Source organism: Plutella xylostella, chromosome 27 (genome assembly GCF_932276165.1).
Source record: "Plutella xylostella chromosome 27, ilPluXylo3.1, whole genome shotgun sequence".
Lineage (NCBI taxonomy): Eukaryota > Metazoa > Arthropoda > Insecta > Lepidoptera > Plutellidae > Plutella > Plutella xylostella.
This window is the reverse complement of record NC_064007.1, coordinates 2,250,298-2,272,942: the sequence shown is the minus strand read 5'-3', so window position 1 is coordinate 2,272,942 and position 22,645 is coordinate 2,250,298. Positions and strand designations below refer to the sequence as shown.

Here is a 22,645-nt window from a genome sequence, read left to right as displayed (position 1 = left end):
TGAAAGAGGCTTAACTCAAAATGTCACATAATACATAATTGAGTTACTTATAGGAAAACAAATAAAATATGTTAAATCTATTCGAAGAGAACAAGAGCAAGGATTTAGTTACTTATACTTAATATTTTTGTTAAAATTAAATTGTATTGACCTCTTGCGAACCCGGGGCGGAACGTTATAGTGCGAGATAAAAATACAATACAAAATACAATCTATATGCGTGCCTTGATTTCCTATCATCGCATCGCACTTTATCTATAAATAGCAATGACTATGGACACTGAACGGTAAATTCGCCACTGCTCATAAGTGGTAGCGTGGCCGAGCGGTCTAAGGCGCTGGTTTAAGGCACCAGTCTCTTCGGAGGCGTGGGTTCGAATCCCACCGCTGCCAATCCTTTTGGTTAGTTTTGTATTTTTATTATAATGTTTTATTTATGTTATAGTCATCATTAAATTTTTAAAGACGATAATTATATTATTATGTAATTCTTCAATCAATCAATAATAACTATTCCAATTATCATCTAATAGAAGTACTCAAATAAAATAATAATATATCCAAGCTTTTATTGATTATGATAGTCATGCGATGCAAATAAGTAGGTTAGGTTACCTCGTAGATACTCGGTAGCTTGGTTCCAATAATGATATAAAAATAGATTACCGCATTAAGCCATTTTATCCGATAGCCTTGGAAAATTTACATTTTGCTTCAGCCATGGTCTACTGTGGCGCTTTAGCATTTCTCAAATTTTACTACCTTAAGTACTTACTCCCCTAAGCAATTAGTCTAAGCTACTAGGTAAGTACCTACCTACTTCTTGCGTGGCGACAATTTAAATTTCAAAGGGATTCTAAAATGAATGGGATAAAGACGTCATTACTTTTATGTAAGATACATATTATGGTAGGTAGTTACCTATGGATACAATGACTGTATACTATCCCACTGCACTGTTGATATTCCGTAGTTGCTATTGCTATGTCATCATGAGTAAGTTATTGCAGGTAAGTAGGTATGTATAGATCCACTAATCCTCGCCTATGATTAGATACATTGACCCTATTGGTAATTATTTCAGCGTTCTTTAGAAAACCTAAGTTGGCACCAACGCAAGGTATTTCATAACATTTCGTAATTTTTATGTTATAGTAGGTTTGTCGGTAGGTATTGACTTACCTACCTACCTACGTGTCTAGTACTAAAAGGAATTCAAGTAAAATTGCCCACCTTATAAATTATAACACAATAAAATATCTGAATGGTAAGTTTGCATTATTTGTTTGACAGATACCACGTGGGAAATGTCAAAGAAACGTGTTCGTTTCATCGATAAATTCGCCGACACTACAATCATTTACGAACTAGTCATCGACAATCTAAGAAAACGCATAAAATAAAACTCTAAAACCATCTAATTATGCACAACACTGACAAATAAAATATTCTATGACGTTTCTACCGACGACATTCACTAAGAAAATAATTATAATTTTTTAAAGCACAGTTCCGCATTCCTCTAGTAATTACAGTTATAACACAGTGCACTACGTTTTGAAACTAAATTTCCACTAGGTTTGCATTATTCGGCGGATTTCGAACTCACCATCACATGGCTGATATAAACCACCGAAGTGCACGGAGCAAGGTCTGGCACTAAACTGCCTCTGTTAGACACAAAATTCGATTTTTCAGAACAGCTGTCTGTATCCAGTTAAGCCTGACCCGTCTCACCCCTTGCGAAATTGCGAATAGCAGACGTTCGAAAGCCGGAATCGCTTCGTCTAGAGGTCTTCATAAAATGGGTGGTGAGTGGAGGTCAGAGGTCACTGTCGTTCCAAACTTGAAAATCGATTCATAACCTAAAGCCGGCCGGATATTTAAAATTAAAAAGTAATTGATTTAAACATAGAATGATTTTTTACGACATATTTCCAGAAATAGATTCTAGAAATTCCTAGACAGGCGCCATTTTCTTCGTTTGTTATTCAGTGCGCTCTTTGCTTCTACGCATGCGCGTGAATGAAGGGTCAAAGGGCACAGCAAGGACTGGGTGACAATGAACAGAAACTCAAGATGTAGACAGAGGTAAAGGGATACAACCTACCTATTTACATACTGAAAAAAAGTTATTTATTATATGAGGTAATTTTCTGCATATTTTTACCATCATTGCATCATCACATCACATCATTAGCCTAATAGCAGTCCACTGCTGGACATAGGCCTTTTACAAAGCACGCCACTGGATGCGATCTATAGCTTTCCGCATCCAATCATAACCAGCCATCTTTCGCAAGTCGTCACTTCATCTAGCCGGAGGGCGTCCCACACTACGTTTGCCAAGTCGCGGTCTTTCGTTTGGGTAAAGGAGTGGGGTCATCGGTTATCGGTTCATCGACAGATGTGACCAACCCACTGCCATTTAAGCTTGCTAACTCGGTGAGCTATGTCGGTGACTTTAGTTCTCTGTCGGATCACTTCGTTGCGGATTCGATCTTTCAGAGAGCCTTCAAGCATAGCTCTTTCCATAGCTCGCTGAGTGACTTTCAGTTTATAAACCAGTCCCACTGTAAGTGTTCACGTTATCATCATCATTATCAGCCCGCAAGCGTCCACTGCAGGACATAGGTCTCTGCCTTGGTGCACCTGCACCACCATATTCCGCGGACTTCCTCATCCGGCCTCTACCGGCCACGCTACCCTCGTGACAAACAGTTTAGTACCTATACTTAATTATTATTTCATGACTCTACGAGCTACTCGTACGTTCAACCAATAAAAAAATATGTTACTAAAAAACTAAGCAAAACGACCTAGTTAGGTAAGTTTCTTTATCACTGTACCTATGTGGATTTTGGCATGTTACTGTTGCGTAGCTCCCAAGAAGTATAATTAAAATGGTTAGAGTTATCTTGAAAGATTTTTACCCTCGTCGATCTTGGAAGACCATTCTACCACTCAAACGAGGAATATCGAAACTCTTATATTGCTTCTCTATTCTCTATTCTCTATTCTCTGTGGGGGTGTAAGTACCTGCACCTGGCTCTCTCGAATGGAACCTTTGTGCATATCCCCAAGGTCTAAACTGCCTTCCTAAGCTTGGACCATTTGCCCACCACGCTGGTCCACTGCGGGTTGGTGGGTTCACATATCTAGATTTGCTAGATCTAGATATGCAGGTTTCCTCACGATGTTTTCCTTCACCGTAAGAGCGATGGTATACATTGTACTTAAGTTAAAAGAACTCATTGGTACATGTCAGCGCCGGGATCGAACCCGCATCTCTGGCGTGAGAAGCGGGCGCTTACCCGACTGAGCTACCACCGCTCTTATATTGCTTGTTGCAGCTGATTATTTTATTAGTTTTAACGCCATCTATTAACCTAATACCTATTTAATTTAAAACTCCCATTGCGATCACAATGCCATCTAACGTCGAATAGCTTTAATTAATAGTACATTTTTCATCCGATAGATGACATAAAACATTTAAAAAAAGTATTATTCGCGTATGGCAATCCTAATTAAAAAAGTCGAAAGCAGTCGATGTTCTGTCAGTGTCAATGTCAAAATGTCTTCAAAATAAACTCAAATTTTGTAACGGTGGTATTTTTGAATATTTTATTAAAATGTGTTTATGTTGGTAAATGTGGTTATTTTTCGGCTAGGAATATAGGCTATAATGGCCTCAACTATGTCTCAAAACGCAAAGAAAAGTCGTAAGTACTATCTATTTAAATTCCTCACAAAACTGGAAAAAAAATACACGTTTAAAAACTACCACATTCATCTGAATTTTTCAGGGTATAATAAGTTAACATTAAAGAAGAATAGACCGAAAGATATACAAGATATATCTAAAGCAAGCAGCCCAGAGGTGATCACACTTGACGATACTTTTGACCGACTGAGGGCCAGTCTCAATATTCAGAAGGTAAGTTTTGTAAATGCTGTGTAGTAATCATGGAAGTACTACTTCCATGATAGTAATGAAATAAAATAAAAAAACTACCTGCCTATCATGTCCATGATACACAATTACCCACAAAAGCTGATTTAATTGTATAGATAAGTACTACTTATCTATTGTATATCTTTTGTAATAGTGATTTATTGTGTATGGAATAAATGTTTTATCTAGCTATTTACACTGGGAATAAAAATTGCAGAAGTTCACCTATTGGTTAGATATACCTACATATAAACGTAACAGATTCACATTTAATACTTATGTCTGCATTTTACCTTCCAGTCTCCACCGAAAATATACTCTCCAATAATTCTAGATGACTCTACAGATGTATCCTTTGAGAAGGAATTACCGAAGATCTCACTTTCCACATCAGGAACAAAGACACCCAGCAAAATGGGAAATGTAAGTGGTTTATTTAGTACTGTCTCCCCTCCATATAGTTTATTTATTAATTTATTAAATCAATTTTGGTTTACTTTGCTGAGCAGAGCCTTATCTATGATTCTTAGCAAGCGAACAGGAACTTAAATGCTTATAAAACATGCTTCTAACTGCTGAGGACTCCTTTATAATTTTATAAGGGGATCTTTATTACTCTATGATCTATAGTTAAACTGTATGCACACTACACTAGGAACAACTCACAATGTTTATTATACTTCTAAGCATAAGAGCAATTCTTAAGATAATTATTATTAAACATATTTCCAGGTATCTTTCAACCATTCACAAATTAACATCTCAACGGAAATCACCGAGTCCAGGCCAAGTCTTGCCGCATGCTGGTCTCCAGCGCAGAGCATCATCTGTGCCACTCCGAGACAACAGACAGTACCGTCCACCCCGAGAGATAGAGCCAACGAATCATCAGAACAATGCTCTATAAAGAAAATACATCAGTCACAAAAGAAACTCTTAGATGAACTATACGGAGAAGTATGGAAATCAATACCAAATCTATTTAAGACAGCAAAGAGAAATGACAATAATAGCGGGTGTACGAAGAAACTAGACTTTGATGATGATGACAGTGACAAAGAAAATAATATAAGAAAGCATATTAAAGTTAATAAAGAGCTGTATTTGACTGGTTCTGATGCTAAACGAAAAGTGAGGGTCGATGATACAGAGATTGAGAGGAAATCTAAGAAGAAACTGTACACTGAATTAGTTCCGAGCACTCCGGAGCCAACAAAAACTAAACACAAAGTGAAAAGACATGCAAATACAACATCTAAAAAAGTTTTGAAAGGAAAGTCGGTAACTGAAATAGTTGACATTATAAAGGATAAATTTGATGTGAATGATTTGACGAAGAAAGTCGAGAAAGTCCAATTGAAAAACCCAGTTTTCGCAACTCCAGTACAGGAAAGTGTGAAACGACTCAGCTTTATTGGATCTTTGGGAGGTAAATATTTTGTTTTATAGCTATGCAATTTTATTTCGTAACTAGCTTTTCCCGTAAGCTTTGCTGCGCCATAAAATGTATTTTCAGTGAGTTGTTTACAGATATTATTACTATAAGACTTATGAGTAAAATGTTAAAACCAGCATCCCTTTCCAAGACAATACAAATTCAACAGCGCATAAAAAAACACTAGGTTTAGTACATTAGGTCTAGTAGGTACAGGTTTTATTTACTTTTTGTTTATGTCATCATCCATAATTTTCTATAATAGAGTATATTTCATACATAACCACACTATTTCAATCTCCATACTTCCCCATATTCCAGAAAACGTGCCCAACTGGCGCTGCCACCCGGAAGCGTTCCAATACCGCGACAACTACAAGACTCTGCGGGAGAAGCTCACGAGGCGACTGTTCGAAGACTTCAACAAGAATGTGTTTGCAGACGGACTGGAGGCCGACATGCCTGTGGTTTGGGACTCTAAGTTGAGAAGCACTGCTGGGTAAGGCATAATATCATAAAAAATATGTATGACACAAAGTAAAGTAAATACAATTCGGTTTGTGTGTTTGGGAGCTATGATTACCACAAAAGACATATTAAAGTTAGAATACCCATCCTGTTGTCTATGAGTTGTGGAACTTGTGGATCAAAAATATGTCCTGTAAAATGTAGACAATCTATGGAAAACCAAGCTATGTAGACAATCTATGGAAAACCAAGCGTCCACTCCCTAAACGTCTTAAAACATGGATTAGCCATTTTGTTGCCATCAAATAAATCTGTTCGCGGCTTTTCCTCATCATCACTAGACAATAGTAGCTGAGCATATAGCCAACTCCAAGTAGAAATCAATATGTCATCGCATTGTTTGTCATGACTTAACCTGTTTATCTGTAAAACAATGCGTATCCTCCTTATCCTAATTGATAGACTAGGTATTAACATAAAATTATCCCTAACCATTCCAGCACAACAACGAACCGCCTCATCAAAACCTCAACAGGCGTCAGAACACGAACCAGCTCAATAAAACTATCTCTCAAAGTGCTGGACGCCCCCTGTCGGCTGAGAGACACATTAATTCACGAGATGTGCCACGCGGCCACCTGGGTCATCGACCAGGAGTTGAGAGCCGGGCATGGGCCGCTGTGGAGGAAGTGGTGAGTGAAGTGGCCGCTAGATGGCGCTATTATACTTTATGTAATATTATAAACGCGAATGTTTGTGATTATGGTTGTTTGACTCTTTCACAAGAAAACGACTGGAGCAGTTTTGATGACATTTGTTATGCAGGAAGCTTATACACTGGATTGAAACATAGGCTATTATCACGGAATTCCGACTGGAATACTTTTTTAAGGCGAATAACTTACTATGCTAGATGGCGCATGTTACAGCTATGCCATAGCAAGTAAGTGGCTAGTCTCGACTAAAGCAGTTAGTCGCTAGATGGCGCTGTCCAGGTTTGTCGAGGTATTTAACAAAAAGCTTTCTGTTTATTGGTATAAAGTTCTGTAAATTGTGCAATAAAAGTATAAATAAATAGGTAAATAAAAATACACTTGCATATTATGCGCACTATCAGGCACTATGTAGGTACTTGTACAAAAAGTTCCAGTTAATTAGTGGATGGAGCTTTTTCAAAAAATATTCAAGGTTCCCCGCAGTCCCAGCAATGTTTCCACACTGAATATAATTAATTATATATTTGTTTAAATTCCAGGGCGACACGAGCACTGGCCGTGTATCCTGAGCTGGGCGAGATCTCGCGCTGCCACGACCTCGAGATACACTTCAAGTACTCGTACAAGTGTGGGAAATGCGGATATACGTGAGTACATATTTATACTGTAATCATCACAACCCATTACATCCCCACTGATAGGGCACGGGTGTCCTTCCCATGAAGGAAGGGTTTTAAGCCTAGGGTTTTGGCCCAGTGCGAGTTGGTGAACCCCAACACAAGCAAGCTTGTGCTGAGAGAGTTGGCGGGTAAGTGGGCAACCCGACTGTCAGATGTTTTCAAGCTCTTCGGCAACCTTGAAAACATCTGACAGTTGGATTGCCCACTTACTTCCCTCTGAGTAAGCCTAACGACTGCTGCCGAAGCCATGATATTAAATAGAAATAGCGGAGCCGGGCAAGGCTTATTTTGCAACGGGAACCTAGATAAATAAAAGAAGCTAGCTAAGCCTAGATTCTTAATACCTATAATGGACAACATTTCATTTTCTTTACCCTATATTTTTATTAACTATTCGGAAAGTTTATAAAAAATTAGAGGACCCGTATTTTTTTATTTTGTAAATACATTAATTTTTGCATGTTATTTTTAACTTTAAAGTTAATTATTTTAAAACCGGAAGTGACATCACATATTAGGCTCAATTTTTATTTTTGTCTATTGCCTTAGTCTCGAAAAAAAACATAAATGACACTGACAAGTGACATTTAAACTTTGTTTACATGCCAACCAACAAATGGGTCATTTTCAAATGACATTGATATTTCTGATCGATACAAAGTACTTATCATGTATAAAATAAGCAGAAGCATTTTTCAGAAGCATTTTTTCAGCTATATAGGCGGTGGCATGCTCTGGGACATATTATATAGAGGTCATCTCTTAATACGTACTAACCATTTTATATGATAAATAAAAAAAATAGTCAGAAAGTGTTAGAACAGAATTTATGAAAATGACCCAAATAAACAACAACGTCACGATAAAACGTCAACGTCAATCAAAGATGAAAGTGACAGTTACTATGTTTTTAAATCTATAGGCTTTGATCATCAAAATGCATCGCACCTGATGCATGACGTCATCAGCCCTTTTTTACTATTTTATGATTCTCTCAAAAATGATACATCCAAATAATACAAAAACATTTTTTTTGTGGCCTTTAGAGCTAAATCTCGAAATGGTTTTCGATTTATAGCAGCTTTAGTTTTTTGAAATGTTGTCCATTACCTATAATTTATCTATTGGTTATCTTATAATACTCTATTCTTTGCTCCACAGCATCCACCGGCACTCCAAATCAATAGACGTGACGAAAAAATGCTGCGGTTACTGCCGCGGCACATTTGAACTCGTTCTAAACAAGAAAAACAAAGATGGCGTCGTCATATCCACCCCAGCCAGGCAAGGGGAAGCCAACCAGTTCGCTAAATACGTGAAAGAAAACTACGGAACGTTAAAAAGCGGCAGAACTCATGCTCAAGTTATGAAAATGTTGGGAGAACAGTTTTCGGCTAAGAAGAATAAAGCTGTTGATAGCTGATACTTTTGTGATTGTAGATAAATGATTTTTGGGGGACTAGGTATTCCATGTTTTGTGAAGTTGTGACGTGTTTGTTTTAACTGTGACAAATTCGGAATATTTATTCTAATTATTATTGTGTCGTTGTTATTTAAACTGTACCTACAATAATGTAGGATATCCAGTAACTGACTGTGGAAAAAAAATTGGCTTAAATTTTTAAGGTAGCTAATATTAATAAATGTTGTGACAAGGTTGAACCTATGGTACTACATATCGCATCGTGTATAGGTATACCTACTTGTGTAAATTAAAACTGTGTTATTTTTCACACCAGATTATAGAGAGATAGAGCCTGTTCCACAATGTCCATAACATATAAGTACCTATTTTCAGATAAACGAATTCGTCCCACAGAAAATCTTAATCCATACATTGTGAAACAAGCACTAAACTTTGTTTATAGTCGATTGACAATGAATAGTTAAGATTATGTAAGTCTTACGGTGAGTAGATGTTTTTTTTAATAATTTTATTTGTATAATGAATTTTAAAACAACTACTTACCTAACTTGTTAGGTTCTTAGGAATATTTTTTATGCTAGGACTTCAATCTCTGGTAGACTGATTTTATGTAAATTGTACCAAAATATTTGTAAAATGTTGGTTCTTTATCATTTTGACGATTTTTTTAAGGAAAATCAGATTTTATACTAACTTTTTACTCATAAGTTCTATTCCCTTATGAAGTTTGTGTACATAAGTCTTGTAGTATGTATATTTTTAGTAAATACTGTATTTTGTTTAGTCAAAAGGGCCTAGTATGAATTAACCTTTAATTAGGTTAGTCCAAATTCGGCCTGCAAACATAATGGGAGATTTTCTTTTGACGTTAAAAAGTTCCAAAATCGACCAATAGATGGCATCCGGCTGTCGTTTTTTATGATCTGCAGGCTTTCTTCTGAGGGGACGGAAGATGTCATAAATGGTACAAAACCATCCATTGAGTTTTTGTATTGGCTGAAAGGACTGGAATCCATGCCGGCAAAAAAAAATGCAGTGCTGTTGATGAAGTTTTACTAACGCCATCTATAATTGGTTTTTGTCTATGGTAGTTGTCTATAGTTGAAAATCTCCCATTAATATCCTTTGAAAATTACATTGATTTATTAAGCATTTGTACACAATAATACATGATCATAAGTTATTATTAAATATAATATTTGAATAAAATTATAAAACATTTTCATTTCTATACTTACTAGGTGTCCCTCCGCTTTGCTTGACGAACTTGTGTAGTATGTGCACCTAACATGCTCCTGCTCGCTTTGCTCGACATCGCACCTGTCTAGGAGGTTGAAAACTGTTACTATTGCCTGATCCGTAATATCTCCCCGATGCCCCGGATGGCTCCGAGTGCACCCCTGTGGTCACATCTGACGAGGTCCTTGCTGCAGTACTATCTTTCAAGAATGGATCAGCCGGTGGTTTGGATAGCTTATCACCCCAACACCTAAAGGACCTCCTCTGCGGGTCCGCGGGGGCGGCAGGCGAGGCCCTGCTGGCGGACCTGACCAGGCTGGTCGGCTTGATGCTGTCCGGCTCCGTCTGCGAGGAGATTACCGACATCCTGTACGGAGCCAACCTGGTCGCACTCATCAAGAAAGACGGCGGCATCAGCCAATTCAGCTCGGCTTCGGGACTAAAGGAGGCTGTGAAGCGGCGGTACAGGCTGGCCGAACCTTTATCACCGAGGGAAATTTTCAGGTGCTGCTGAAGGTGGACGTTAAAAATGCATTCAACTCCATCGATAGAAGCGCCCTGCTGACAGAAATCCGTACCCACGCAAACCCAATATGTAATTATCTGTGGCAATGCTTTAGCAAACCATCAAAGCTCTCATACAAAAACCACCACATCCTTTCTGCCACTGGCTGTCAGCAGGGCGACCCATTGGGACCAGCAATATTCAGCCTGGGCATTCATCCACATATCTCGAATCTAAATTCAAAATTCAATGTATGGTACCTCGACGACGGGACCCTAGGGGGCGATGCTACCACAGGGCTGCAAGACCTAAATTCGATTATTCAAAAATTCAGTACAATTGGCTTAGAACTAAATTTTGGAAAATGTGAACTCTACCTTAACAATTCCCTTTGAGACACAGAAAAAAACGATATTACTTACAAATTCAACGTCCTGGCCCCTAATATCAAAATTGTCAATGGAGACGATCTGCGCCTCCTAGGTGCCCCCATCTTGGACGAATCCATCCCCGGCTACGTCCAGGACCAAATTAAGAAATTCGAGGAATAATACACCCGCATGTGTGACATCAACCCACACATGGCGATGCACATTTTGAAGTTTTGTTTGTTCGTGCCAAAATTAACGTACGTGTTGAGATGCTCCAATCTATGGAAGTTCCCACTTCTTTAGACGAAATTATTAGACGTTCCCTAACCGAAATTCTTAATTGCCGCATAGCCAAAGGCTTAATTGGCATTGGGATACGCAAAGCCTCTGACGTAGCCGTAGCACTGCCCGCATTTTTGTCCTCCGTATCCAGTACACGGGACCTCTTTGGAAGAATTATAACTCCATCACTTGGTGATTTAGAGGTGCCGTGTCTGACGGAGGCCAAGAATGCGTGGCTGAACGCTGCTGGTCCCGGGCAAGATATCCCGATTCCCGACAGACACGACGTCGCCGGGCCCTTGTCAGTGCAAACGTTCCCGCTACCTTAGAGCCAAGCGGGATCATGCGGGACGATGGGATCTTAGGATTTCATCTTAATAATATGATCGAAGGATTCCATACTTCCATGTTGTAATAAAGTACCAAGGGACCATACACAGCAAGTAGGCTTTAGGAGTGCGTTTCATTGGTTATTAATTTATTATTTGTGCCGTTTTTTATTCTTTTTATTCTTTTAAAGTTTTCAACATAACGATGTTGGCAGTAGCAGCAATGGTTTTTAGTGTTGCCACAAAATATATAATAAGCTTCCCCAAAAATTTGGTGATTTTATGTTTATTTAATTTATTTATTTATAAAAAGAATAAAAAACTTTTTCCAGTGGTCACATTTTGTTGGCCAAGCTCTACATCATTCTCAAAAAAAGTAAAACCAATAGTGTAAAATGTATGAAAATATCAAATGAAACAACAAATTCAATACGGTTTCTTTATTTATTTATACATAGTAATATATCAGTTGTCATTTTGTTAAATGATAAAGTACAGTCTTGGAAATATTAAAATGAAAAATATTAAACATTTACAACAAATGGAATGCACGCAGCATTCTTTTTTTTTCTTAAATTGGGTACGATTTAGTATCCCGCAGTTTTATGTACATAGGCTTATAATTATTTAAAAATAAAATTAAAAAGTGGCAATACGGTACGGTATTATTACCGTACTTTCATATATACCTACGCATATTAATAACGATCTATATACATAGGAATTATATTTTGTGAGCAGTTAAGTAACATTTTTGTAAAACCACAATGTCAAAATTTGCTGGTACTTGCTTCCTTTATATTTAGACAGGTTTTTTTTTCTATTTTTACATTTTATTAACTACCTATTTTTATTTAGTGCCAACATTCATAGGCATTTTTATAAATACATTTTGTGATTGTATCTTTTCATTTAATATGTTTGGTTTTCTAACAATGAGATAGGGTATTTATCATGTATTTTATGTAGATATTTTACAAAATGGCCATAACACATTAAGATAGGTATATTATTTACTATAAACATGGCAGCATGTGGTATTATTTGTGCTGACTAGGCAGAAATGCTTTTTTATTGAGTATTTTGTTACTTTTCTAAATCGGTTGTGTGTCAGTGTAGGTAATCTAGTACAAAATTCTAAAGTGGTAACACTTAATAGGATATTTAAAATCTATTTTATGAATGACAACACCACTATATTAATTTGAAGGTACTTTTATGGGACATAAAATATATAGCTCTTTGAGTTTTGTAGAAGACAACACAAAGAAATTGGACAATTAATAATAAGTATGTTATGTGATAATAAATTGATGAATTGTATTAGAATGCAAAATAAATTCGATTATAAATAAACTATCATTATTAGGACACGGTTATGTAGGTAGATTGAATCTTGGACAGGAAATATAAGACTAATAACAAAAAATCAGACAAATGTTCATCTGATATAAATATAGGTACTTAGCATCCACAATCGCACTAAAACCATATATTTTTTACAAATATTTATGATTTCAGTGCAACTGTGCAATCCTTGAATAGTTATTACATATTATTATAGATAATACAATATTATTTAACTATGGACAGATTTGTTTGAAACAAACTTTTAAACCGATATCACATACAGTCACATCTTGACAAATTAATTGTTACATCTAAGGCCGTAAAAGATATAATAATTTATAGTGATTTAGACGGTTGATAGTGTTTTTTACAAACACTGTAGGTAGTTTTTTGCAGATGTACCAATAGTTTTGCCAAGACGTAAATGGTCGTTTTACTTACTGGCTACATTTAAATTTCCAAACAGCAATATTTAATGTGTAGCTATTAGTTATTTCGTTAAACTACGGTTGGCTGTATGGGACAATTCCTTCGTCACAGTTAATTTGTATTTTTTTTAAATCAAAATATCGCCACAAAATTAGAACGCAGAAAATTTTAATTGATAAATGTTACATTATTTATTTTTGTTACTTTAATTTTACACATCGACATCAACGCTTGATAAAAACTTCCAAATTAAGCTTTTAAAAAATCGTGAATATCTAAAACCAGCCTTGTGAGGCGTGCGTTATATTTTTACATCAGGCCTGAAACAAATTAAACGTTACAAAAACTATGTACAAGAGGCCGTTTTTGTCACTTAACTTTAATTTAAAATCGTTAATTACCTCCTAACTAAACATTTACAATATCTTTACAATACATGATTTCAGACAAACACTTTCGTCAGCCGATGTCACTTTTAACGAGCAAAAGCATTCGTGACGTCCCACACAGTAAAAACACTAGTCCCAGTCTAATACGTGTTTACACTCACTGTTAAAATCCACGAATGCCGAAATCACATTCAACTTCGCGTAATCCTTTACGAATAAGAATCACTGTTCGGCCGACGGGATCAGAAGCTAAGGTTATCTGCCTGCGAGGGCAGAGTGATGGTGAATCAGGTTTGCGAGGCGTCTTCGATGGGTCGAAACCGCACAAAGCCGTCCTGAGCGACAAGCATACTGCCGCCATCTTGTTCTGTCATCTCGTCCTGCGGCTGCGAGTACGACGCCTCATAGCCACAGTTGCGCGGCGCGGGCTGAGGGTAGCCCCGCTCACTAGCCTCTGGCGCGAAGCCATACAAATCCGTCGATTTCGGCCGATCTGGGAACCCGTTTGTCTTCCCACGCTTCTGGCTTCCACTGGAATTAGCCATGGACGTGGAAGGCGACTGGTTTCTCCGTTGCGAGTTCCGTATCTGCTGGCACGGCTGCGACTCACAGTAACTTCTATTAGGGTTCAGAGTTTGGATGCCAGACGTGTGGTACGACGCGTTTTCAGTGTTGAAGTTCCCGTATTCGTCGGGTAAATGGGGTTGGTGGTAGTGGTGTGCGTCGTAGCCCATCGTCATGCAGTTTTGCACGTTTTTGTTCTTGATCCGGTGCTTCTTGCGAGGGTTGCTGTTGGTTCGAGACGACACTCGGTCGTATGACATGTGTTTGAAGTTGTGAGAGCTGCGATTGGACCCGGCGTTGTAGTTCTGGTTCTTTATGTCCCGGATGAAGTCGGTGTTGCTGCCGTATTGGATCACGTTGTACTCGTGATCGAGAGGGTCGTCTCCCTGCAAGGATTGGATGGCTGGGTCGCAGTTGGAGTAATGGTCGTCTGAGGCGGATTCCACCCCGTTGTAGCCGGCTAAGTTGGGATGGTGTTTGATCAAATGGTTGGTGACACCTTGGCTGGACGTTGCGTTGCTGGATTCTGTGGAGCTGCTGTGGCCAGCGTTGGCGATGGAGCTGTGTCCGGAGTAGTTTTCGGTCCCGGAGTTATTATCACAGACTCCAGCTAGCGTGTTGAGGGGATACCTCTGGTGGTCGGGCATCGGGCCACAGAACTGCTCAGGGATAGTCTGGTGGTGTCCAGCGGTCTCGTATATCGGTTTGCCGGTTCTCAGTGTGTATGTGTGAAGGTTGGTGTTGGTGTTGCAGATGGCGGGGTAGTCTGACTCGAACTGTTCGTTGCTGGATCCCGCATTGCAGGAGAAGAGCCCTAAACCAGAGATCTTGTGGCCATCAGTCTTTTCGTGTTGCAACGAAGCGACGATACCGACTTTCAGACTGATCACCCACGAGATAAGAGCTACTATGCTGATTTCTAGCAAGCGCAAGGAGAACTGGTATCCCCATTGCAGCCAGTTGAATTTGGTCATGTTGACCTGGTTGATACCGAAGATGCCGTAGATTTGCAACATCGCCATGAGAACAAAAAGCAAGGCTGTGGCCAGGTTGATGTGGATGGCTTGGTACAGGTTCTGGAACCCGTGAATGTAAGTGTGACTCTTCTTCTGTAATATACTTTTGAGCATTTTATATACATATAGGTAGCACAACCCCAAAGTGAGGCACGCCATAATAAATATAATTTGACACGTAAGTCCTAATACCCTTTTCTCGACTCCGTGCGGAGTTCTATAAATAGTACTATTATTTTCAAAGATATGCAACATTAAACACGAGAGGAGGTGGACGCAGCCTCCGATGATGACAGTCCTGGACCTAAAGAGGAAAGAACAACAAGTGTTCTTGAAGTTAATGCTAGTGGTGAGAAGGAACAGGATGGTGCTAGCGAAGGCAACGCTAAGCAAAATCTCCGGGACATGGAGTAGGATTTCACTAATGAAGATCGGCAACGAATTGTTGATGTTATACGGATCGTAGCACATGTAAAATATTCTCATGAGACAGACAAACACTAGGATCAAATGCAGGATGATGAAGTAGTACTGCGTGAATAGGTGTGTGAATTTGTTGTAGCAGATGATCTTGAAAATGGAGAAGACCGCTAGAATTGTGAACATGATAGTGGCTAAATAAATATGGACGTTCCACGCAAACGGCCAAGTAACTCCAGTCCTGGACACCCCGCTTCCACCTTTTTCCTTCGACATTTTCTTGTCAGAGTTTACGGCAAGATTGTGATATCGCTCCGTTGACATTTCTGGATCTCTCAACTCGAACCCTATCGTTGTAGCTGGAATGTACTCATCCTTCCTGCTATCATTGACTTTGTTGGTAGCATACTGAAGATTCCTCTTAGTATTCGTTTCTCCATTTTGATCTATTATGAGCGGTCGATCCAGATTGTTCATTTCTGGATCTATGACAGCCAAAGCACCTTCAGTGGAGGTATCTCTGGCATCGCTGAGCGTGACGCCAGCGTCTTTTGTGACGTAGATGTCGTTTTTTGAAGTCTTCTCCTGCGTTTGTTGAGGCTTGGCCGTCACGGTCCTTAGAAGGACATCCGGGATATCCTCTTTTCGTCCGTTAGACCCGGATAGGATCCTGGATATGGTCGGGATGTTGAGCGAGTTGGGCACGAAGTCAGTGAAGTTGGCTTGGTCGGTGCCGTGTGGTGTGATGTCGCTGTCTAGATCGGCATCGGGCTGGAAAAAGGATAAAAAAAACCATTAGTCCGAGCAGTTTACTGTACAAAAAGGATTCGTAAAAGTAGTTCAGTAAGTTGCGAAACCACCGATAATTTACCAACCAGTTTCGGTGTGAAACTAGCTTAGCTGTACTATGGCTTCCAATACCGAAACCGCTAAATCTCTTTCATATTCGCGGTAGATATAGATACACTTTAACCACAAGGGGAAGCCTTGCCGGATACGAAAGCGGTCGTACTAACACATGCAAGTTATCAACTTGGGGTAGAGCTACAGGATGCATTTTAACCGTCAAATGTATCGAATGGCTTGGGTGAGTCGCCACTCGAGTATTTCGTTTCAAGTTGATCGCTTGTCAAGTGGCCGATTAACTCAAGGAGTGTTTTGACTTGAGTATGGAAATATGTGAGCACCTTTTTATGCCCAACGTTTTGGTAGAAATATTAAAAATGCGAAAGTTTGTGAGTATGGATGTTTGTTAGTTACTCTTTCACGGAATAACGACTGAATATTTTCGATTAATTTTGGAAGAAGCTGATATATTTTATCCCGGAATTCCCACGGAAAACATTTTAAGGTCAGTCCACAGCTGTCATACAAATTACCAGAAATTACCCTAGAAAGCCCTAATTGTTATAAAATATCTGTTTCATTTTCTATCTTATCACCTATCGAGTTGCCTGGCGATTACATGAAATAGATTAATGAATACCAACCTTATGGCTAGGGGTATTGAGTGCCTTCTTCTTCTGTGGCTCGAGCCCCACTGGAGGCAGCGGGGGCGCGGGCGGCGGCGCCGGCACTTGTGGGGATGAGGTCTCCTGGAAAAACAAAATTCAGGTTACAGGAATATAATTATAGGTGTTATTGTTTGAAGGGCTATTGTCGAATGGAGCATCTCCGAGTCATGTATCTACTATACTTTATACAGGGTGTTGTAAAAAGTGTATACTCAGCCGAAACCTACGTGTGCAGCAACAGCCTGTATATGTATGTACGTCCAACGCACCTTTACCTTGGGCAGTCGACAACTGACGGTAATCTAATTGGCTAATCCTTTCACCATGGTGAAAAAACCTAGATGGTACCTAGAAGTCGACAGTATCATAAGATAGATAGAGAATAGTCTCTAACTAGTAATATTATAACCGTGAAAGTTTATGTCAATGAAATAGAATAATGACGAAAGTTTGATGGGTTTACGCTCGTGGTCCGCAACACATTTATGGCTTTAGTTTAGCTCTATCCTCTCACGAGATACATGTCAAGTGTTCAAAAAAAGCTCCCTAGGACTCTTTGTCCCTAAACTCAGACATCTCCCAATCCAATCTCCTTATTATTTAAAAGCAACAATAGACTAACTAGTTATTAAGTGTTTGTTACCTGTCCCGGAGGCCGGATGGGGATCCGCTCGTGGCCGGGGCCCAGGGACGGCGGCGGGATGGGGCGTCGGTTGAGGTACGACGTGCCGTCCGTGTTCGTACCTGGAATGTTGGGAGAGTGGGGGGTTAGTTATGGATTAGGGAGAGAGTGTGGTGGTGAAAAAATACTTTCGTCATTGGTAGGAGACCCGTGCCCCAGCAGTGGGGACGTGATGGGTCGTGATGATGTGGTGGAGGGCTATGGAGGTGTTGCGTTTATGGTGGTAGTGTTGAGAGAATAGCATTTTATGTATTACTTACTAGATTTGAATAATCGATTCTATTAAGGTCTAAAGTGTGAGCTGTTTAGTCTTGCTACTGAACGCTAGGGCTGATGGATTCGTCTCTTTAATACAGGCTATCGAATCAAAAACTGTTCATCGGCAAGTGATTGATTATCTCTCGCTCTAAAGAGTAATTAGTTCTCTGTCTCAAGTTCCCTGCGGCAGTGTCTTTTAAATCTGTATGAATATAAAAGGCCAAAGGATAATTATGTAATTTTGTATCCACACCACACTGAAATCTTGAATCCTTGAAATACAATAAATATAAATAAAATAAAATAAAATAAAAATAAAAATAAAACAGAAGAAAACTCACCTCTAAGCGTTGGCTTATCAGCGAACGGGTTCCGGTACTCGGGCGGCAGAGGGGGCGTGAAGAAGGCGCGGCCGGGGGGCGCGTACGACGGCACCGCGCCCCCGCCGACCCCGGCCAGCAGCGCCGCGCCGTGGTGCTGAGGTGGCCTGAGAAAAGAGGGGGCGGTAAAAGATAGAACTGAATACGACTCTCGACTTAAAAAAAAAGAAAATTGTTTATTTTCGATAAACAGGAACACGCATTCGTTAACAGTGATTGGTGCCTCCTTTTAAGCAAAGAGAGGGGCGGAAAAATGTTAGTACTGAATACGTAACTGGACTTAGTGGGTAAGTTGCGCTGTTTGATTTGCACGCATTCACTGGCATATCCAAATACTGTACTACAAACATAAATGCTTATAACATGGTTTAGAGTGTGTAGAAGGCACTTCAGGGTGGTAAATTTGTGATAGATATACCTACTGTAGATAAATCTTTTAGAAATATCTGAGTAAATGTTACTTGCTCGTTAATATCTCCCTATATACCTATTTGTTGTTATAATGATAAAGTAAATCCGAAGCTGTTTCGTAATTTAGCAGTACTGTATGCACCTATCACATTTAAAATAGCTGCCTACATTTATTTTTGAAAACTTTACTGGTGTGTGTGTTAGATATAGATTTATATTTGTAAGTTTAAGAATATACACTGTATGTTTTCTCTTCTAATAAAAAAAAAAAAAAAAAAAAAAAAAAAAATTGTGTGGTTGCCACTTTCAGCTAATCTAAACAACCTAGGATTTGGTTCAACGAGCTCATTCTACTAAAATACCTAATTACCCAGTCATTAGATAGGATTACGCTACGATTTTCATCCGAATAGCTTGTTTGCATTCAAAACTGAAATACAATGGCAGCTATTAAATTTTACACCTAACAAGCAAATTGCTAACAATCCCCGTTAGGTTTGTAAGCAAAATGAAATTTAGCTGAAATTGATAATTGTGTATTCTGCTAAGATTAACAATATTGTAGTTTTGTTTTCTATTCGCAAAGGTTGCTGACCTATGCTTTAATATTTCAACTACCAGTGAACATAGGTCTGTGGTTACTAGAAGAGTATTTGTGCAAAGAGGTCATGGCTAGTGGTTTATCTATAGGTATGTAAAATAATGAAAATTGGCATTGCGCCCGCATTTTCCCTTTAGCTTTATTTTTGCTACGAAAACTGCATTTTAATGGAGCCCACAAAAAAACTATTATTTATTTGAATATCCGCTTTTGGTTTGTGGTGCGTAAATGGTTTAAATATACTGTTTATTCTCGAATATTGACGTATTAAATATAACATGAAATAATAAAATAAAAGTATCTAAACACAAGCTAAACATTCAGAAATTTTACCTACAACATCAGATACAATTATTGTTAAATAAAAAAAGGAAGTAAGTTGCATTACATTACAGCCTTATCAATGACTAGAGCTAGGTTATGAACTAGCTACTACACTACTGACAAATCTTTCACGCGTAATGGCTGCCCAAAAACTTTTAAAGAAGGACCTACCTATAATAATTTATGCCAACACCAACCCGATACTTAATACTTAGTTTCCTATAACTATTATTTCTTGTTTAGGTATCAAGAACCCTTCTTGTATGAATTTAAGTAGTTGTGATCCGGAGACAAGAAATTTGCGAACACATTATAAAGTTCGTCTACTCGACGATAGATGGCGTTACCTTACGCTTTTAAACGGGCATAAACGCCAAAACGGGCATAAATTCCAGAATTCTACTGGTAGTACGGATAGTTTTAAACCTCGACGGAAAAAGAAAGATGTTATTACTAATGATATTATTCTACTATCCTATTTCATCCTGGTGATATTTAAAAGTACGCTTATTAAAACATAGGAAATATATAAAAATATATCCTAGCAGAACAAATAATATTTATCGAAAAACTAACCTTACATTTTAATCCATAAGCACGTCTCTAATAAAATCACTTCTATTAAGGTAGACTTAAACCATTCGATATTAGTTTGCTGCCAGTGCCAGAGTAGAAAATCTATTTCTACATTAATTTTAAATTGTCCATCACAATTTGCATCGTACGTATTTCAAGCGGTGCATAATTGGATTATTTTGCTTTTAGATCACATAAGGCTTTTAAATGGACTGAATGGAGGATGAAAAACTGTTTAGGATACATTTTTTGTAGTTTTAAAATAAATAACTGCATTGCGACAATCAAGCAAGCGATGAAATATTTTAAGTTCACAGTTTGTTTTTTAATATTCGCTCTGGAATAAATAGTTTAATCTATAAAAACGATTCGGCAAAAAGCGTAGGATTTATGTGAAAAAACCATTGGCATATTAGTATGCACGGTCATGCCGCCAATTTTGGCAGAAAGGGAAGGGTTGAAATAAAGATGGCCGATTGGCCAATTGAATTATTACGGCTATCCACTTTTTTATAGAAGCTAGTTTTTTACCATAAAGTTCATTGAATGATTTTATGTAGGTACCTACGTAATTTTGCACATGGTTTTATGGATCGAAACATGGAAACATTGGTTTGTTAATTAAGAAGAAAGAACTCGTTAGAACTTGGGTGAAGTACGTACTTATTAGGTACAATTAAAATAAACATAAAAGCGGGCATATTTGCACCGCAACCATTTTCTTTGTAAACTTGGCCCAGTATCGGCCCGCTTTCCTAACTCAGCCCCACTTGAGACATTCCAAACGTAACAATTAAAACAATACAAAGTTACAGAAAGCTTCAGAGATAACAGGAGTGTAGTTAAACTGGAAACTTGGCAGATTTGGCCACTTTGAATAATCCCCTTAAACGAAACGGAGAAGGGACCTTTTGGTTTTGGGTCCAATCCCAAGGTTTTTCGACGAAGTACTTATATATATTTTTTATTCCGAATATTTCGTCGATCCAAAAAAGAATCACAATCAGAAAAAAAGACTTAAATACCTAAATTAGTAATATTCTTCATTTAATGTCTCCTTCTGTGAAGCTTATCAAGAAAACCCAAGGAAGTATATTAGGCATTTGTGATGAATTGATGATAAACTGAAATCTGCGTTTACTGTAGGTATTATTATTATTTCAATATATTGCTTATTTGCAGCGAATAAAAGACGAACTTCTCTGTATGCAAATAAGGCATGTATTTACTCGAGCAGTCAGCAGTTCCGCTTTATTTGGAGTGAAGGCGAACTTTAGTATATTTGGCAGTTTGATTGATTGAAATAGGGGAAAGTTTTTAAGAAGGAATCTATTGTTTGTTTGTACAATCATATTTTTCGCCGAGATTGTATCGATTTGGGTCATTGACTTTTAAGAAGCAATAATCCAAAAAGCTACATAATTATCTCAGTTAATAATTTATTTTTAACTGGCTCACCTAAATAATTTTACCAACATAAACGTGTACTCAGGTATTTACCATTAATATTTCATAACAAAATGAATATGTATTCCGAGTTTGTTGGAAACAAACCGTCTCTATTATTCATGTTCTAGGATTTGGAACAACATTATTCGGACATAATGATTTTACATTAGTACGGTTATCACGAATCTCTTCGGTCAAAGTCGGCCGTCGGAAAAGATACGGAATTTATGCGTAATTTTACGACGGGGCCCACTTAATGGGGTAGACGGGGATGGCACTTTTAATACGCGAGCGAGTGGCTTTATGTAGACGGTTTTATTGTTGGTGGATTGTTTTTTTGGGTCGTAACCGTGTGGTCCGGTTAATTTCGCGCCGTTTTCTTTTTATTGCGTGCGATATGTGGAATGCTTTGTAGGATTCTATCTTGGCTGTCGTTAAGGAGATATAATGTTGGATTATTATTATCATTTATTATCTTCCACCGTGCATGTTTTTGCAAACGGCTGACCCTTTTTAACCAACTTCGAAAAAGAAGAAGTTTCTAAATGCGTATGTACTTATAGCTAATATTATATTTGTACCTGTCTACGTAACGTATAACCAGCTATATCCTCGCCATACATTTATTTTAAAAAAAAAACCAAAAATATAAAAAATATCTGGCCACCAAGAAAAAAGAAAGAAAAACTCACCGTGGCTTATGATAAGTGGGGTTGCTGTTAGTCTTGAGGATGTCGGCGTTGGGCACGGACGTGGGCAGCGCGTGCTCGCGCTCCAGCTCCGCCTCGTAGCTCTCGAGCGGGACATGCTTGCCGGGCAGAGGATCCGCTAAAAAAAAGAAAAAAAATTGGTTAGGAAAAATGTTAGAGGTGA

At 38.4% G+C, this 22,645-nt stretch overlaps 2 protein-coding genes and 1 non-coding gene across 5 annotated transcripts in view; 2 read left to right on the top strand and 1 right to left on the bottom strand.

Moving 5' to 3' along the window:
- The first annotated feature begins 311 nt into the window (after window positions 1-311).
- Window positions 312-393, top strand: Trnal-aag. The gene has a single exon. It is a non-coding gene; the product is annotated as a tRNA-Leu (tRNA).
- Window positions 394-3,397: 3,004 nt separating this feature from the next.
- On the top strand, window positions 3,398-8,697 carry LOC105382893. Its single transcript, XM_011552868.3, has 8 exons — window positions 3,398-3,725; window positions 3,810-3,940; window positions 4,259-4,381; window positions 4,691-5,387; window positions 5,715-5,892; window positions 6,362-6,553; window positions 7,117-7,224; window positions 8,419-8,697. The coding sequence occupies exons 1-8, from the start codon at window positions 3,689-3,691 to the stop codon at window positions 8,678-8,680; spliced, it is 1,728 nt and encodes a 575-aa protein (XP_011551170.3). The 5' UTR covers window positions 3,398-3,688; the 3' UTR covers window positions 8,681-8,697.
- A 3,137-nt stretch (window positions 8,698-11,834) lies between these two features.
- LOC105382892 overlaps window positions 11,835-22,645 on the bottom strand; it is a 531,219-nt gene continuing 520,408 nt past the window's right edge. For all 3 annotated transcript variants that reach the window (XM_038110292.2, XM_048630756.1, XM_038110293.2), the window contains 5 exons: window positions 22,465-22,600; window positions 18,373-18,518; window positions 17,735-17,835; window positions 17,068-17,172; window positions 11,835-16,348 (listed from right to left, as the gene is read on the bottom strand). In XM_038110292.2, the coding sequence (XP_037966220.2) occupies window positions 13,865-16,348; window positions 17,068-17,172; window positions 17,735-17,835; window positions 18,373-18,518; window positions 22,465-22,600 (2,972 nt within the window). In that variant the 3' untranslated portion in view covers window positions 11,835-13,864. The remainder of the gene's footprint in view (window positions 16,349-17,067; window positions 17,173-17,734; window positions 17,836-18,372; window positions 18,519-22,464; window positions 22,601-22,645) is intronic.